The sequence below is a fragment of the Tenrec ecaudatus genome, chromosome 2 (genome assembly GCF_050624435.1).
Source record: "Tenrec ecaudatus isolate mTenEca1 chromosome 2, mTenEca1.hap1, whole genome shotgun sequence".
In the NCBI taxonomy this organism is placed as follows: domain Eukaryota; kingdom Metazoa; phylum Chordata; class Mammalia; order Afrosoricida; family Tenrecidae; genus Tenrec; species Tenrec ecaudatus.
Window position 1 is genome coordinate 191,774,491 of NC_134531.1, and position 19,646 is coordinate 191,794,136.

At 41.9% G+C, this 19,646-nt stretch overlaps 1 protein-coding gene and 1 non-coding gene across 2 annotated transcripts in view; one reads left to right on the forward strand and one right to left on the reverse strand.

Moving 5' to 3' along the window:
• The first annotated feature begins 3,417 nt into the window (after positions 1–3,417).
• The window catches only part of ZNF346 (zinc finger protein 346), a 48,761-nt gene continuing 32,532 nt past the window's right edge, over positions 3,418–19,646 (forward strand). Inside the window, exon 1 of the mRNA XM_075542010.1 lies at positions 3,418–3,641. Coding sequence (XP_075398125.1) covers positions 3,467–3,641 — 175 coding nt within the window. The 5' untranslated portion in view covers positions 3,418–3,466. The remainder of the gene's footprint in view (positions 3,642–19,646) is intronic.
• Positions 12,805–12,911, reverse strand: LOC142441951 (U6 spliceosomal RNA). Its single transcript, XR_012783227.1, has one exon. It is a non-coding gene; the product is annotated as a U6 spliceosomal RNA (small nuclear RNA).

Sequence of the window (19,646 nt, forward strand, 5' to 3'; positions counted from 1 at the left end):
TGGGTGCATAAGCAAATGTGGTGAAGAAAGCTGATGGTGTCTAGCTATCAAAAGATGTAGCGTCTGGGGTCTTAAAGGCTCCAAGATAAACAGCACCCATCTAGCTCAGAAGCAACAAAGCCCACATGGAAGAAGCACACCAGCCTGTGTGATCATGAGGTGTCAACAAGATCAGGCATCAAAGATCCAGAACAAAAAATCATATCAAAGGGATTAGGGCAGGGGGGGGGGAGTGTGGAGTGGACGCCCAAAGCCAATCTGTAGGCAATTGGACATCCTCTTGCAGAAGGGTGTCTGGGAGAAGTCAGGAAAATCAGGGTGCACCAATACAACTTTCCTCTGGTTCTTTAATGCTTCCTCACCCCCATTATCATGACCCTAATGCTACCTTACAAATCCGGCTAGACCAGAGCATGTACCTGGGTACAGATAAGAGCTGGAAACAGGGAATCCGGGACAGATAAACCCCTCAGGACCAATATTGAGAGTAACCATACCAGGAGGGTATGGGGAAGGTGGGGGAGAGAGGGGGTACCAATCACAATGACCTATCTATAACCTCCTATCAGGGGATAGACAACATAAAAGGGGCCAAAGGGAGACATCGGACAGTGCAAGACATGGAAAAATAATAATTTATAAATTATCAAGGGTACATCAGGGAGGGAGGGAGGAAGGGAGGGGGAGAGAAGGGAAAAATGAGGAGCTGATACCGAGGGCTCAAGTTGAAAGAAAATGTTTTGAAAATGATGGCAACAAATGTGCTTGACACAATGGATGGATGTATGGGTTGTGATGAGTTGTACGAGCTCCAATAAAATTATTAAAATAAATTTTTTTAATTTTAAAGAAATAATTGTTAAAAAAAAGATTGACACCGTGGCTGCAACAATGGGCTCAAACTGAGGAAAGAGAATGAGGATGGCGCTGGTCTTGGCATTCTGTTGTACACATGGTTGCTAAGACCCATCCCATTTGCGGCACCTAACTATAACAAAGCCATTAACCAAGCTCTATTTCAAGGTGCTGAAGATTCCCCTAAGAACAAAATAGAGAGAGCAAATGCCTTGAGAATGATTGGGGCAGGGAATGTATGGATGTGCTTTATACAATTGATGTATGTATATGTATGGATTGTGGTAAGAGTTGTATGAGTCCCTAATAAAATGTAAAAGAAGAAAAGAGAAAAAAAATGATTAGGGCAAAGACTGTACAGATGTGCTTTATACAATTGATGTATGTATATGTATGAACTGTGAAAAGAATTGTATCAGCCCCAATAAATTGTTAAAATAAATAAATAAATTAATTTTTTAAAAAAAGAACAAAATAGAAAAACATGTGTTCCTTCTTGGGGCTTGCCTTGTAAAGGAGAGACAAACAGTAAACAAAATAAAAGTAAAATATATACTATACTCAATTATGAAGTTACGGAGGGAAAAATAAAGCTGGACAAATAAGAGATAAAGTGTGAGTGGATGGGGTAAGAGTTGAGAAAGGGTAGCCAGGGAATACATTTTAGGTAGGGTAGTTGTTAGCTGTCATCAAGTCTACCGATTCCTGGATGTTCAGAGTTTTCACTGGCTGATTTTTAGAAGACCGCTAGACCTTTCTTCCTAGCACATCACAGTCTGGAAGCTCTGCTAATGCCTTTTCAGTAGCATAGCCACACACAAGCCTGCACAACAGCTGGGTATTGGCTACACAGGAGTTGCATCAGCCAACAATCTAACCAGGGTTTTCATGTTGTTGCCGTTGTGAACTGCCATTGAATTAGTTCCAACTCATATTGATACCTGTGTGTAACAAAACCCTTCCCAGTTCTGCACCATCCCAATTGTTGCAGCCACTGTGTCAATCCATCTAATGGAGGAGCTTCCTCCTTTTGCTGACTCTCTATTAAGCAACAAGTCCTTTTCCAGGGTCTACTTCCTAATAACATGTCCATTGCACTTCTCAGGAGCATTCTGCTTGTAGTTCTTCCATGACAGATTTGTTTGCTTTTCTCGAGTACATGGTACTTCTCATATTCTTTCCCAATACTGTAATTGAACGGTGTCAATTACTTGGTGATCTTTCTTGTTCAACCCCCAACTACATATGAGGAGATGAAAATATCATGGCTTGGGTGAAGCACAACTTAGTCTTCAAAGTGACATCTTTACTCTTTAACACTTTAAAGAGGTCTTATGCAGCAGATTTGACTTCTTTACTGCTGCTCAGATGAGGGAACCATATCTCACCTCCTCTGGTTTCCTCATGGCCACAAGACGGATCCCATGTGCCTCATGCTCCATACCTTCTTGAACCAAGTGTTGCTCCCACACCACTCTAAATTTATGCCGAATTCACTCGCTCACATTGCAACGGCCACACTGGACTCACCGATAATACAATTAAAAGGGTTTATGGAGGGAATTATCCAGTTACCACAAGCCAGGGATCAGCAAACAGTAAAGATATAGTACACAGAAACACTCTCCTCAGCCAGCAGCCACACTGTCTCACTGAGCCACGTGGTCCCTGGGCCTCTACCTCCATTGGTCGGAAAAGCAACCCACTACTCTTCTTCACAGTCTTGTGGCTAGTCCTGTTCTGTCTCATGGTTTCCTTGCCTCTGGTCATGGCTTGGCTCCTTTACTCCGTGCCATAGCCTCCAGTGCCAGTCTCTGGTGCCTTTGGTCCTAGCCTCCCCTCCCTCCCCCAGAGCAGACAGAGGTCTCAGAAAGCTCTTCAAGAGGATTCCTTAGGCCAGGACTGGTGCCTCCTGAAAACCAGAGGGCAGATTTGTGTTTGGAAGATCAAATTTTCCATTAGAAAAGCAGGCATCTAGATATAGAAGTCGGGCATTCTGCGGAAGGTCTGCAGTGTGGGCTGGTTTGTGGAACTCAAAATTTTATTAGCAGTCATTGAACTAAGAGATGAAACCTCAGTGCTAACATTTACTAATAGTATACTCTTCTAAACGAAAACTCAACTGCCATCAAGTCTATGCTGATTCACAGCAACCCAATAGGACAGGGTAGAACTGCCCCTGTTGGTTTCTAAGACTGTAACTGTTTACAGAAGTAGAACACCTTTCTTGTCGAGCAGCTGGTGGTTTCGAACCGCTGACCTGGCAGTTAGCCGACCAATACATAGAACTGATTAAGTCAATTTCTAGTCCCGGGCCTCAAGTTTCCCCACCAGTAAAATGGGGATTGCCTTCGTAAGAAAGGAAAATGTGTGTCAGGAAACGGTGTCAGAGGCGAGCCAGAAGCAAAGCGCCAAGCCAACCTTTGCTTCCCTAAGGATAACAAAAGCTACGAAGGACCAACACTGAGACGCGCCACCGTTCGCTCCGCAAAGCGTTCTGCGGCGCGCAAACCTCGCGAGATTCGTTGGCCGGGCAGGGGCGCCCTGGACCTACATCTCGCGAGACCAAAACGCGTGAGCTGCTCCCGACCGGTTAGGACTTGCGGGAAAGATGGACTATCCCGCATTGGGTACCGTGGAGGCCGCGGACGGCCGAGGGGCCGGGCCATACAACCGCATGGAGGAGCGGGAGGGCCGGGAGCCGGATGGGGTGCGCTTCGACCGCGAGAGGGCGCGCCGCCTGTGGGAAGCGGTGTCCGGGGCCCAACCTGTGGGGAGGGAGGAAGGTGAGTCCAGGGGCCTCAGAAGCCGGACGCCGCTCGCTCGCTCGCTCGCTCGCCTCGCGCTGTGTGGCGGGATCGCCGGGCGCACCGCGGACCAGCCTCGCGGGCCCACAGTCACACCCCCTGGCGCCCGGCCCGCCCCCTCCCTCGCGGGACGCGCCCAGGGACTCCGGGACGCGAACTCCCCTCCAGAACCGGGGCACTGGGGGTCATCGCCCCTCAAACCGGGCCTCGTCACCCCAAGTCTCGCCCCGCACGTAGATGGTCAGGGACGGGCTCGTCCAGCTTCTCAATCTCAGAACTCCCCTCGTCACCTAGCGGGGCGCCGCAGCCCCTTCTACCCCCTGCCACGGCCGGAGGCGCCCTCCCGCCCCTCGAGTGCCACGCCTTCCTCCCCCTCTAGTCCCACACTTCGGAGCACTCTGGAGGGTCCTTCCCTTCGCGTTCTTTCCGATTTGATGGCAGCTCTCGCCTAGGGCTCGGGCGGCTACGACTGGTCCCTTTTCCGAGATTAAGGCCCAAGAGCCTAGGAAACAGGACTTGGCACCAGCTTACTATGTTTCATACTTGTGACCAGCAGTGTACAGGGCACCTTAGAGGCTGCCTTGGCCAAAATGCCCTAACTTGTCAGGTGTTGGTCCCGCGCCTGGATCAGACAGGAGATGGAAAGAGGAGTCAGATGCGGTTGTGTGTGTGGGGCGGGGTGGGATGGGGTGCGGGGGAGGTGGTCTCATGCTGAGCAGGCTCATCTTACAAATTTTAATTTGTTGTCTGTGAACTGATGGCACTGAATTAAGAATACAAATTTGACCAGAGCCAAGGCAGGTATGTTTAAATGTGAGGTAGTGTGCAGACTTCTATCTCAGTGTATACTTAGTTGAACAAATTTGGGCTGAGTCCTAAATTAAGAGCTATTACTCATTCATTGTTTCCTGATTCAGCTTGATATATTCCAAGTTGCCCTCTCTCCCAGTTAGTTTGCTTTTATTTTGGCAAACATTCACTCCTGGCTGCTCTGTTCACCAGCACTGACTGGGCATCGGTTACATTGGTGATGCCCGTGCCCTGAGGAGGTTTCAGTCTAGCCCATGAAGCAGACCCCAAAACAGCATTATCCTGGGTGCGGAAGGTGTAAGAGTTGGGGGCCACAAACGGCAAATAGCCTTTGAACTGGAGGGAAGGTAAGTCGAGCACTGGACATTGAAGCCACAGCTCAGAAAAGAGAACTGAGCATGCGTGCGTGTATGTACAGTGTTAGGGCCTAGAGCTTCTCCCTGTTCACAGCTCTCTCTTCATTTACATGAGATCCAAGGAGACTCCGGCCACACCAGTTTCTACTTATTTGGGTGGTTTTATTTTCTTTTGTTTTTAAACAGCTTTTTTTGAGTTACAATTTACATATCATAAAGTTTACCATCTTAATGTAGAGCTCAAGGATTTTAGTAAAAGTACATGGAGTTGTGTAACCATTACCTCAATCCAGTGTGAGAATGTTTCCATCACTCATTTGCTATAAATCCCACTTCTACCCACTGTCTCAGGCAGCCACTGATCTCTTTTCATCTCTGATTTCATATGAATGGCAACAGACAATATGTAGGCTTTTGCATGTGGCATCTTTCACTAGCATGTTTTTGAGGTTCACCCAAGTTGTAACACCCATTAGTACTTAATTTCTTTTGACTACTGAGTAGAATTCAATTGTATGAATAGACCACCTCTTGTTATCCATTCAGCAAGGGGATGGACATTTGGGTTGTTTCCAGTTTGGTTACATGGCCCCAGGCTTTCGCCATGTGTGAATCTATGGTAATTGCAGATATGCTGCTGTGGACATCCATGCACACATTTTTGTGTGTGTATACATTTTCATTATACCCAAGTGGAATTGCTGGGTAACATGGATGCTCAACAGTTTGAGGAACTTCCAGGCCAGTCTAAAGTAAGGATGGTCCTGGGGACCCAGGAACCTGTAGCTAGTGTGCTTGAAGTTAGGGCAGTCTCAGCTGAGCCTTCCCCCTCAGTCTTTGCAATTTGGGAAACTCCATTTCCGTTGTCTAAACTCATTGTAGTCATGAATATAATAGGGCTAATAATATTAGGAAGAGATAAAATTAGTAATATTAAAATTATTCAGAATTGCTAATGACATCATCAGTGTGTGTGGGCTCCAATTTCTCTACATGGCTGAGCCCCGGTGGCAGTGTGGGTTACACGTTGGCCTGCTAACTCACCGGAGAAAGGCAAGGCTTTCTACTCCTGTAAGAGTTACAGTCTCGAAAACCTGCAGGGCAGTTCTCTGTCAATAGGGCCCCTATGAGTCCACATCAACTTGGCAGTGGATTTGGTTGGTTTTTTTTAATGGGTATGAGGAGATACATTGTGGTTTTTGTGTTTTTTTCACATTGTGGTTTTAATCTTTATGAAGAAGAATGGTGTTGAGCCTCTTTTCATGTGCTTCCCATTTGTATGCCATTTTTTGTCGGGGGGCATTTTTTTTGAAAATGTATTCAAAATTGTTTGCCCTTTTGTAAATAGTTTTGTCTTTATATTTTAGAGTTTTAAGAATTTGTTATGTACCTACAAATCCTTTACCTTGATACAGGATTTGCAGATATTTTCTCCCTTATTGTCACTTGTCCTTTTGTTTTCTAAATGGTGCTGTTTGAAGTACAATGCTTAAAATTTTGATGAAATTCCCTTTATCAATTTTTTTTTCTTTAGGGGTTTTACCATTGGTATCTTATCTAAGAATTTATCCTAACCCAAGTTCACAAAGGTTTTCTCTGAGGTGTTTAATTCTAAAAGTTTTAGGTATATGAACCATATTGAATTAAGTTTTATAGGAAGTATGAAGTAAGGATTTAATATTTTGAAGGCAGAGAAGGTATCTAAATGCACCATTGATTGAAAAAACAAACAAATCTGTTTGACATTGAATTGTCTTCATAGCGTAATGAACATCATTTGACTATAAATGAATTCTCCATTTCTGAACTCGCCATTCTTTTCCATTGACCTATATGCCAATTCTTGAGGGAACACTGCAGTCTGGGTTACGGGGCTTCACGTGATGTTATAGATTGGTTAGCAGTGGGCGGAGGGTGACTTCTTGAGATCAGCCAAAGCACTCCTTGCACAGCCACTGCCCATCTGACTGTGCAGGCTCAAGTGTTATTTCAGTGCAGTTCCAAACTGATGGACTAGAAAGAAGGCCTGGTAATCTACTTCTAAAAATCACCCAGTGGAAACTCTCTAGATTCCTAACTGATCATGCATCATGGGAGTTCTTTCTGTTTTAACATGAGATTGCCATGGCCACAGACATAAAAACAATGACATCCTCTTAAATCCTTTGCATTTCCACATTTTATATTCAACTTGTCAGTTTCTACTAGGGAAAACAAAAACAGCTTGTTTTTTTTTTAATCATTGTATGGGGGGTTTTTACAGGTCTTATAACATTCCACACATCAGTTGTATCGAGCATATTTGTATATATGTTGCTATCATTTTCTCAACATTTACTTAATATTTGAGACATTGGTTATCACTCCTCTTTTCCCCCCTCCCTCCCCCCACCCTCATGACCCCTTTATAAATTGTAAATATTATTGTTTTCATTTGTTACACCAACCGCTGTCTCCCTTCACCCATGTTTCTGTGGTTCGTCCCCCTGGCGGGGTGGGGTGGAGTGGATTATGCCGCCATCATTGAGATCAGTTTTCCTTCCCTACTGCCTCCACCTTTCTCCTACTCTCTTGGTATTGCTACTCCCATTTCTGTTCCTGGGGAGTTTTTCTGACCTGAATTCCATGTGTTGTGAGCTCTTATCTGTACCTGTGTACATGTACCAGTCTAGCTAGAACTGAACGGCAGGACTGGGGTCATGATAGTCGGGGGTAAGGACGCATTAAGGAACTAGAGGAATATTGTGTGGTTCATCGGAACTATACGGCGCCCTGGTTGACTCATCCCTTCCTTGTGACCCTTCTGTGAGAGGATGTTCTATTGTCTACAGATGGGTTTTGGGTCTCTGCTTTGATCCCCTCATTCTCAACAGTGTTTTTGTTTTTTTGGGGGGGTCTTCTGATGCCTGTTGTACCCGACCCTGTTGACACCTCATGGTCACACAGGCTTGTGTGCTTCTTCCATGTGGACTTGTTGCTTCTCTGCTAGATGGATGTGTGTTTAACTTCAAGCCTTTAAGATCCCAGGTGCTATGTTTTTTGATAGCCAGGCACCATCACCTTTCTTTACCACATTTGCTTATGCACCCATTTTATCTTCAGTGATTGTGTTGGGAAGGTGAGTATCAGAGAATGCCAGGTTTTTAGAACAAAGTGTTCTTGCATTGAGGGAGAGTTTGAACAGAGATCCAAAGTCCATCCACTTCCTCAATGTATTTCCATTTAAATATATGTACATAGGTCAATATCTCTATTTTTATGGATTAATATATTTACATAAGTGCACACACACACACACACACACACATATATATATATACCTCTATCCATAACTTTGCTTCTTAGATCTTTCCTCTGTTTCCTTTTACCTTCCTCCTTTCCCACCATCACACTCGCTCTTCTTCACCTTCTTAGTAACTCCTCTCAGCTAGATAGCTGTTGCTCCAACACCACCGGAATCTCTTCATCCTCCTCGTTGCTTTTAATTCCCTAGTTGTTCCCCTGCCTATGGTGTGCGTTAGAAAAACAGATTTTTATAGAGACAGCAATGAATTTTATAGGTCAAACTTGAGAGAAATTGCTTCTGTAGCATTATTGGGTTTTCTATTCCATAGATGTGAAATGTCTATCCCTTCATTTAAAACTATCAAGTGCTGGCCTGCTGATTACAAGTTCAGGAGTTCAAAACCATCAGAGCCATTGTTAGGATGAAATGAGAGGCTATCTGCTTCCATAAATAGTTACAGCCTCAGAAACCCTATATCGAATCACTGAGTTGCAATCAACTTGATCGCAGTGCATTTTGGTCTGCAGTTGTTTGTTTATATTTTTCTCATATGTTTATTCCTGTTTTATTTTCTTTTTGATGTTATTGTGAATAAGTTTAGTTAATTTCATTAACAGATTTTGTATTACTCATGAAATAGTTGATTTTATATATTAATCTAGTATCCTGAGGCCATACTGAACTTAATATTTTTCTAGTAGAGTTGTGTGTATTCTTTTCGATTTTCTACATATAAGATCATATTATCTGCAAATACAGTATTACTTCTACATTTCCAATCTGTATAGGTTTTTGATTCTGTAGTCCTTTTCTAGCCCTTACTACATCGGCTAGAATGTCCAGTACAATGTTGAATAGACAAGACTAGCGTAAATATTCTGTCTCAGGAAAAAGCATTCAGTTTTTCACTGTTAAGTATATTGCTTCTTAGGTTTTTTATACATGTCCTTCAGTTCCCAGTTTTGAGAGCATTTATGATGAGTAAGTGTTGAATCTTATCAAATGTTTTATGGTGATTATGTAGTTTTGTCCTTTATTAATATCCTATATTTTCATTCATTTTGTACTGTTAAGCCAATTGTGCATTCTCCCATTTGGTCATGTTGCTGCCTTACATGCTGCTGGTTTCATTCACAAATATTTTTCAAGGATTTTTTTTCTTCCAGTTGCCATCAAGTTGATTGCAACTCAGTGATTTTATATAGGGTTTCTGAGGCGGTAAATAACTATATAAGGCTGCACACAAAGGATATTGGTCTGCAGTCGGGGAGCAGTGGTGGTGAAAGAGAGAAAGGTGTCTTTGGTATCAGGGTAATATTTCTTTTCCTTTTTGTGTGTGTGTTTGGTTTTTAAATCATTTTATTAAGGGCTCATAGAACTCTATCATAAACCATACATACATCCATTGTGTCAAGCACATTTGTACATTTGTTGCCATCATCATTCTCAAAACATTTGCTTTCTACTTGAGCCCTTGGTATCAGCTCCTCATTTTTCCCCTCCCTCCCCGCCCCCTTCCCTCATGAACTCTTGATAATTAAAAAATTATTATTATTTTGTCATGTCTTTCACTGTTTGACCAGGACAATATTTCATAAAAGGAGTTTGTAAGTTTTCCCTCATCTTCTAGTATGTGAAAAGATTTGTGAAGGATTAGTGTCATTTCTTAAAAATACATGATGACAGTAAAGCTACTTGGGTATGGAGGGAGGATGTTTCAGTATTAATTTCTTATTATAGTATACTCAGATTTTTATGCTTTGTTCAGTCAGTTTTGATAATTTGTCTTAAGAATTTTATTCATCACCTCCAAGTTGTCTCATTTCTTCACTTAAAATTGTTCATAATATTCTCTTAGAGGATCCTAGACAGATGATCCCTTCAGGACCAGTGCTAAGAGTGGCGATACTGGGAGGGTGAGGTGGAAAGGGGGGACCAGTTACAAAGATGTACATATAACCTCTTCTCTGGGGGATGAACAACAGAAAAGTGGGTGAAGGGAGACGTTGGAGAGTGTAAGATATGACACAATAATAATTTATAAATTATCAAGGGTTCATGAGGGAGGGGGGAGGAGTAAAAAATGAGCTGATACCAGGGGCTCAAGTAGAAAGCAAATGTTTTAAGAATGATGATGGCAACAAATGTACAAATGTGCTTGACACAATGGGTGTATGTATGGATTGTGATAAGAGTTGTACAAGCCCCCAATAAAATGATTAAATAAATAAATAAGAATTTAGAAGAATATATATATGTGTGTGTGTGTGTGTGTATTCCTTTACAACAGTGGTTCTCAACCTTCCTAATGCCGTGACCCTTTAATACAGTTCCTGATGTTGTGGTGACCCCCAACCATAAAAGTATTTTCATTGCTACTTCATAACTAATTTTGTTACTGTTATGAATCATAATGTAAATATCTGATATGCAGGATGTATTACGTGACCCCTGTGAAAGGGTCGTTTGACCCCCTAACGGAATCGCGACCCACAGGTTGAGAACTGCCACCTTATAACCTTCCAAATGTTGGTTGTTGGTAGTTCTCTTTTATTCCTGATTTTGTTCATTTATTCTTTCTTGTTCATTATCTTGTTCAGTCTAGATAAGGGATTGTCAATTTTGTTGATCTTCAAGAGTTTCCTAAGGCGGAAATTTATGTTACTGTTTTAAAACTATCCTCCTCTTGTGGTATACTAAATTTAAAACTATAAATTAAACATTTAAAAAATTATTTTATTGGGGGCTTGTAAAACTCATCACAATCCAGACATCCATCCATTGTGTCAAGCACATTTGTTGCTATCATTATTGTCAAATCATTTTCTTTCTACTTGAGCCTTTGGTATCAGCTTCTCATTTTCCCCCACTCCATTCTCCCTCCCTCATGAACCCTTGATAATTTATAAATTATTAATATGTTTTCATGTCTTACACTAACCAATGTCTCCCTTCACCCACTTTTCTGTTGTCCATCCCCCTGGGAGGGAGTTATATGTAGATCATTGTGATCTGTTCCCCCATTCTTCCCCCACCTTCCCCTTCCTCTCCTGGTATGACTACTCTCAATATTGGTCCTGAGGGGTTTATCTTTCCTGGATTCCCTGTATTTCCAGCTCTGTACCCATGTACATGCTCTGGTCTAGCTGGATTTGGAAGGTAGAATTGGGGTCATGATAACATGATAGTAGGGGGAAGAAAGCATTAAAGAACTAGAGGAAAGTTGTATTTCATTGGTGCTATACTGCACCCTTACTGGCTCTTCTCCCTGCGACCCTTTTGTAACGGGATGTCCAATTGCCTACAGGTGGGCTTTGGGTCTCCACTCCGTACTCCCCCTTCATTCACAATAAGGTTTTTTGTTCTGGGTCTTTGTTGCCTGATACCTGATTCTGTGAACACCTCATGATCACCCAGGCTGGTGTGCTTCTTCCATGTGGGCTTTGTTGCTTCTAGCTAGATGGCCACTTGTTTATCTTCAAGTCTTTAAGACCCCAGATGCTATATCTTTTGATATAGCACCATCAGCTTTCTTCACCACATTTGCTTATACACATTTGCTTATACACCCACTAGATTGAACTCTTTTTTTTTACATTTTATTAGGGGCTCATACAACTCTTATCACAATCCACACATATACATACATCAATTCTATAAAACACATCCTACATTCTTTGCCCTAATCACTCTCAAAGCATTTGCTCTCCACTTAAGCCCTCTGCATCAGGTCCTCTTTTTTTTTCCCTCCCTCCCCACTCCCCCCTCCCTCATGAGCCCTTGATAATCCACAGATTGTTATTTTGTCATATCTTGCCCTATCTGGAGTCTCCCTTCCCCCCTTCTCTGCCGTCCCTCTCCCAGGGAGGAGGTCCCATGTGGATCCTTTTCATCAGTTCCCTCTTTCCAACCCACTCACCCTCCACTCTCCCAGCATCGTCCCTCGCACCCCTGGTCCTGAAGGTATCATCCACCCTGGATTCCCTGTACCTCCAGCTCCCATATGCACCAGTGTACATCCTCTGCCCTATCCAGTCCTGCAAGGTAGAATTCGGATCATGGTAGTTGGGGGGAGGAAGCATCCAGGATCTGGGGGAAAGCTGTGTTCTTCATCAGTACTACATCGCACCCTGACTGACCCGTCTCCTCTCCTAAACCCCTCTGTGAGGGGATCTCCATTGGCCGACACTTGGGCCTCGGGTCTCCACTCTGCACTTCCCCCTTCATTCACTATGGTTATATATATATATACATACATACACATATATTCTTTTTTTTTTTTTGCATGATGCCTTATACCTGGTCCCTTTGGCACCTCGTGATTGCACTGGCTGGTGTGCTTCTTCCATGTGGGCTTTATTGCTTCTAAGCTAGATGGCCGCTTGTTTACCTTCAAGCCTTTCAGACCCCAGACACTATCTTTTTCGATAGCCGGGCACCATCAGCTTTCTTCGCCACATTTGCTTATGCACCCGTTTGTCTTCGGCGATCGTATCATGGAGGTGTGCACCCAATGATATGATATTTTGTTCTTTGATGCCTGATAATTGATCCCTTTGGGACCACGTGATCACACAGGTTGGTGTGTTCTTCTATGTGGGTAGATTGAACTCTTGAAGCACTCCTTTAGCAGCATAACAATTTTTATAGGCTGTATATATATATATATATATATTCCAGAATAACTTTTTTTAATATGGAATGCTTCATGAATTTGTGTGTCATCCTTGAGCAGGGGCCATACTAATCTTCTCTGTATCGTTCCAATTTTGGTATATGTGCTGCCGAAGCGAGCACCAGAATAATTTCTAATTTGCCTTATAGTTCATTTTTTTACCCATGTTGCTTGGTTTCCAAATACTTGGATATTTCTCAAATTTATTCCAATATTGTAACTAAATTCCCATTGCGCTCATAAAACATACTTTATACGATTCATGCCTTTTAGATGTAATAAAATTAATTTTTATGGCCTATTGTATGGTATATCCAGAAGAATGTTCCAAATGTGCTAGAAAACTGTATTCTGCACTTGTTGGTGAAGTGTTCTGGGTCATTTGAGTCAAATTGACTGTTAGTATTTTCCTAGATCCTTGCTGATTTTCAATTATGAAAAACAAAGTATTGAATTTTAAACTATTATTAGTTTGTCTACTTTTCCTTTACATTCTGGGATTTTTTTTTCTTTATGCATTTTGAGGCTCTGCTATCAGGTGTATATTCTTAATTTTTGTATCTTCCTGATACTGACCCTTTTATCATTGCGATGGGAATGGCTGTAGCCAGCTGCAGTGGCATTAGCCAAACATAAAATCTGAGGAAACACACTGCCCCCACTTCAGACAACAGTAGCTTGAGATTCTACATTACTGCTCTCAAGTTCAGTGTATCTCTAGAACAACTCACAGAAATGAAAAAACACTATACATATGAGTATAATTTTAATATAGCTTTTCAATAAAAAGGTACAAATTAGAATCAGCCAAAGGAAAAGATACATAGGCTGGAGTCTGGGAGAGGTCTAACTACAGAGCTTCTGCCCTTGGAGTCATGGACAGCCATTATTTGCAGACAGAATATAGTGGTATCTTTTTATCCATTCTAACAGTCTGCACCTTTTGAATGGCGTGTTTAGACCATTCATGTTTAATTAATTAATTTGATTACTGATATAGCTGTATTTACAGATTACATTTTGGTATTTATCTCTTTTCTGATTTGTTCCTTTCTTCCTCCTTAACTGACTTCTTTTTGTGTTAATTAAAAATTGTTTATTTAAAGGAGCTCTAGAGATTACAGTATGCATCTTAATGCATCGCAGTCTATTTCAGATTAACACTAAATTAATGGTATAGTATTTGCAGGGACTTTATGACGTTTATGGGAAAATTCCATTGTCTTTTGATTCCATTTTCCACAAGCTTTTTGAGGTCACTTCATGAAAGCATTTCTCTGCTGTAGCCCCATTCCTTCCTTTCCCTTTGTGCCGTTGTTGTCCTATCCAGGGGGAAGATTCATTACCTTTAATCCCATTGCCCCACAAGCACCCCATACGTGTTCATCTGTGTGTTATGTAACGGCATACTTTCTACTTGATACAATATGTGTTTTAGTTAGTTCATGTATTTATCATCTCCCATGCTCTTTGTTTCTTCCTATGGATTCAGGTTACCATCGAATGTTACTCCCTTTCATACTGAAGGATTTCTTTTCATATTTCTTGTAAGGCTTGCCTGCTAGCAATCAATTCCAGCTTTGTTTCTTTTGAATGCCATCACTTTGCTTTCATTCTTGAAGGGTTCTTTTCTTTTTAATAGCAGCTCTTTTAAAGACTATTATTCAGTTCTTCTTTTATGTTCTGAGTTGTGCAGCCAGCCTTACTGTCGAATTTGGAGACATTTTGATCACCCCACAAAGAAACATGTACCCATCAGTAATCACTCCTGTATTCTGTTTCTAGCCTTTTGTTTGTTCTGGACATTTCATATAAATAGAATTATGTAATATATAGCCTTTGTCTTTTTATATTTAGCATAATGTTTTTATTTATTGATTTCCTAAACAATTTTATTAGGAGCTAATACAGATATATCAATCCATAGTTCACTCATATCAAGCATTGTTATACATTTGCTACCACAATCAGTTTTAGCATAATGTTTTAAGGATAGTTTTACTATATTTGGTATATGTTGATTGTCAAACTCAATTGATTTCAAATTTGTGTTCAAAATTAATTTTTCCAGGACTTTTTAAATCACTATAGAGCAGTGGTTCTCAACATTCTAATGCTGCGACCCTTTAATACAGTTCCTCATGTTGTGGTTGCCGCCCCTGACCATAAAATTATTTTCGTTGCTACTTCATAACTGTACTTTTAATAGTGTTATGAATCGGGCAACCCCTGTGAAAGGGGCATTCAACGCCCAAAGGGGTCACCACCCACAGGTTGAGAACCACTGCTCCGGAGGGTTACAGCCTTCTCACATATCACTATCTCGGTGACACCTTCCCCATGGAATTGTTTCTGTTTTATCCAAATTAACCAACTTTTCAACCTTTAATGGTCTAGGTTCTTGGTCTTGTGGTTAACGATTTCGCTCCATTAGCTGCTTTAATCATTTACCTCACACACACCCCTCCAAAACTGTTAATAATCTCAACTTAGCCATGTTATATTCAGCCATTGAGTCAGGCCAGTGGCGACCTGATTCAATTTTCACAATGCTTTCTATAACTCTATCACAGTTCTCATAGTTGCCCTCTTAGCTTTACTGTTGGCATCACTAATTTTCTTTGGAGCCATGGTTACAATGCTTCAGGCAAAAAGAACAAACTCAGTGACGACGATTTTAGCGCCCTAACACAAGCACTGTCTATTGTCAGAGAGCAACACTCAGATTAAAGCATCTCCTTCGTGTCCGAGCTCAGACGAAACAAGTGACTCATCTCAGCTTGGGTAGTTTTTTTCAAATTGGATTTTCAAGTTTGACTATCACACAAAGCACTAACACCAAGCAGGTTTATTTTTCAAACTTTGCTGTAAGAGTAGTGAAACGTTCAAACTTGGAGCTTTTTGACAAGTAGCACTGTATGTGAAATACAAAACTCCAAATTTAGTTCCATTGAGTCAATTTTGACTTATCAGGACCCTGGAGGACAGGGTATACTGCCTTTGTGAGTTACATATCTTTACAGGAGTGGAAAGCCTCCTCTTTCTTCCAGAGAGCTGGCTGCTGGTTTCAAACTGCTGGCCTGTAGTAATCCACTACAACAACAGGCTCCTATATATACACGGGAACTTCAAAAAGTTTGTGGAAAATGGAATGAAAGATAATGCCTTGGTTCTTCCTTGAGCTTAGGTATGACTTTAGAATCTTCAGTTCAGCCCTGTAGAAATTTACTGATTAACTAGAATATTTACTAATTAACTTAGCAGAAGATGAAATCTATTACCCTTTTAATTATGGCTTATTGGGTATGGCTAAAGGATCCTCTTTTGTCATCAACCTTTCTCAACCTTTGAGTAGAGGCAGGATGATCTCATAATTCCATGACCTTTCTTGATTAAATATGGTTAAAGGAGCCCCTGTAGTGTGTGTGACATGTTAAGTGGCTAACTGCAAGGTCAGAGGTTGGAACCAACCAGCTGCTCCTAGGGAGAAAAACGGGGCTTTTTATTCCAGAAAGAGTTAGTTTCAGAAATTCTCAAGAGCAGTCGTAACCAGGCCTATAGGGTCCCTCTGAGTCAGAATTGACAGGATAGCAGTGGGTTTGGTTTGGGGCTTGGGGTATGGCTATAGTTAGAAAATAGCAAACAAAATAGCCTAGGACAGACGGGCTGGATATTACCTGCCCATGTATGAAGCTGGTTATGTGGTATAATCCAAGGTCCAAGATAAAGTTCTGGTGCTATAGTGGGGTTACTAACTACAGGTAAGCAGTTTGAAACAACAAGCCACTCCACAGAAGAAAGAGGGTTTTTTAACACCTGTAAAGAGTTACAGTCCCTGTGTGACCATGAGGTGTCGATGGGATCAGGCATCCAAGACCCAGAATAAAACCAGATCCAAGGTGAATTGGGGGGTGGGGGTGGGCATGGAGTGAGACCCAATACCCATTTATAGATAATTAGATATCCCCTCACAGAGGGGTCATAGGGAAAAGAGGAGCCAGTCTGGGTGCAGTATAGTACTAATGAAACACAACTTTCCTCTAGCTCTTTGGTGCGTCCTTCACCCCACTATCATGACCTCAGTTCTACCTTACAAATTGGATTAGGCCAGAGCATGCACACTGCTACAGATAAGAGCCCATAATACAGGGAATCCAGGATAGAAAAACTCCTCAGGGCCAACAAGGAGAGTAGAAATACCAGGAGGATTAGAGGAGGGTGGGGGGAGAAAGGAGGAACCAATCACAAAGATCAACTAGAACCCCCTCCCAGGGGAATGAATAATGGAAAAGTGGGTGAAGGGCAATAGAGGATGATGTAAGAAATGGAAAAAATAAGGGTTCATGAGGGAGGGTGGGCGAGGAAAGAAATGGGGAGCTGATATCGGGCTCAAGTGGGAAGAGAATGCTTTGAAAATGATGATTGCAGCATATGTGCAAATGTGCTTAACACATTGAAGGAATGTATGGATTGCGATCAGAGATATAAGAGCCCCCAGTAAAAGAACTGTATTAAATAAAAGTATTTAAAAGAGTTACAGTCTCACAAACTCACAGGGCATTTCTATCCTGTCTTAGGATTCCTGTGCTTTGGCATCGATTCAATGGTAATGAGTTTGGTTTGGTTTATAGATTAACAGCATTACTAGGGGAATAAAGAGCTGTTTTAATCATCAGGGTCCTCCTTCCTTGACTGGAAGTCATCAAAGACCATTTAAGGCATCTTGTTGGTGGTCCGATTCATAGCAACCCTCTGTACATGAAGCATTGATGAAGCATTGCCTGGTCCTGCGCCATCCTCAGTTGCGATGATAGAATTTACCTTTGGAACCAGTGTCAGTCCTTCTTGTCGAGGGTCTCCCTATTGTTGCTGCCTTTTGTTTTACCAAGCATAATGTCCTTTTCCTGAAAACATGTCCAACATACGTAAGACGAAGTCTTGCCAGTCTCACTTTTAAGGATCATTCTTGCTGTACTTTTTCCAAGACTCAATTGCTCTTTTGTACTTTCAATATTCACCTCCAGCATCATAAATGATTCAAAAGGGGTTCAAGTGGCATGATCATTTTGTCTCTCAGCTACTAAAATCCTGAAGTTTATAGGTTGTCTTGCTGTCCTTCACTACTTCCTTCCATCTTTGATTGAAGATTAGCTCTGTCCTTCATGAAACGTAGATTTCGTCTCTCAATCTCAATACCGCACATCTAGTTGGCTATAGTGTGGATGCATACAGTGTGGATGCTAGATTCTTCTTGCCAGGCACCATCTCAGAAGATGTGGAAGGCAGACATGCAGTGAAAGTGTATATTTCTGTGCTCTTGGATTGTGTTGCTATCCAAAAAAGGTCATGAAATGTTGAGATCTTGAATCTGCATCGCAGCATTCATTCTTAGATTGAGAAACAAGATCAGTGACAGTAGAGGCCTCTTGCTTCCAGCAAGGCTTTGGTGGAGACCTTAGAAGCAGCAGCTCACCTGTTAGAAAAGTTAAAAATTGTTCCTGGAGGTCCTGTCTAGTGTCCATTCTTTTGGCTTGTCTAATGACTTTATAAATTTAAAAACTCAGAGCCATCGAGTTAATGCCAACTCAGCAACCTTATAGGACAGGGTAGAACTTCCCCCTGTGAGTTTCTGAGACTGTAACTGTACAGGAGTAAAAAGCCTCATCTTTTTCCTAGGAGCTGCTGGTGGTTTCGAACTGCTGACCTTGTGAATCGCAGCCCAGCTCGTAACCAGGACTCTTTAATGACTATAAGCACTTACATATCAATTCTGTTTCACAATGAAGAGATAGTTTCATGATGTGCAATATTCCACTTAGAATCTTGACAAATCATGTTCTTTTTTCAACACCCTGATAATTCTGTTTTTTTAATACTTTTATTGGTGGCTCTTACATCTCTTACCACAATCCATACATTCTTCCACGGTGTCAAGCACATTTGTACATATGCCGCCATCACCATTTTCAAAAGCATTCTCTTCCCACTTGAGCGTCTGATAACCATTCCCCATTTCTTCCCCCACCCTCTGCCTGCCCTCCCTTGCAAACCCTTTATAAGTTATAATTATTTTTATATCTTGCATTGTCCTCTGTCGCCCCTCACCCACTTTTCTGTTATTCACCCCCCTGGGAGGGGGTTCTAGTTGATCTTTGTCATCAGTTCCCCCTTTCTCCCCCCACCCTCCTCAAATCCTCCTGGTATTTCTACTCTCCTTGTTGGCCCTGAGGGGTTTTTCTATCCTGATTCCCTGTATTGCGGGCTCTTATCTGTAGCAGTGTGCATGTTCTGGTCTAATCTAATTTGTAAGGTAGAACTGAGGTCATGATAGTGGGGGGAGGGAAGCACCAAAGAGCTAGAGGAAAGTTGTGTTTCATCAGTGCTATTCTGCACCCTGACTGGCTCCTCTCTTCCCTATGACCCCTCTGTGAGGGGATGTCCAATTGTCTACAGATGGGCATTGGGTCTTCACTCCATGCCCCCCTCCCAATTCACCATGGGTATAGTTTTATTCTTGGTCTTATATGCCTGCTGCCTGATCCCATCGACACCTCATGATCACACAGGCTAGTGTGCTTCTTCCATGTGGGCTTTGTTGCTTCTCAGCTAGATGGCCACTTTTAAGACCCCAGACGCTATATCTTTTGATAGTCAGGCACCATCAGCTTTCTTCACCACATTTGCTTATGCACCCATGCAGATATATTAATAAGTGAAAAAACCAGGCAAAGCCAAATAAAATAACAAAGGAAGTCAAAACCAACAAACAATAACAACAAAAAATAAGCACAAAATAACAACAGAAAGCCACTGACAAAAATGGAAAGTCTATAAATAGCTCAAGGTCTGTTTGTTGC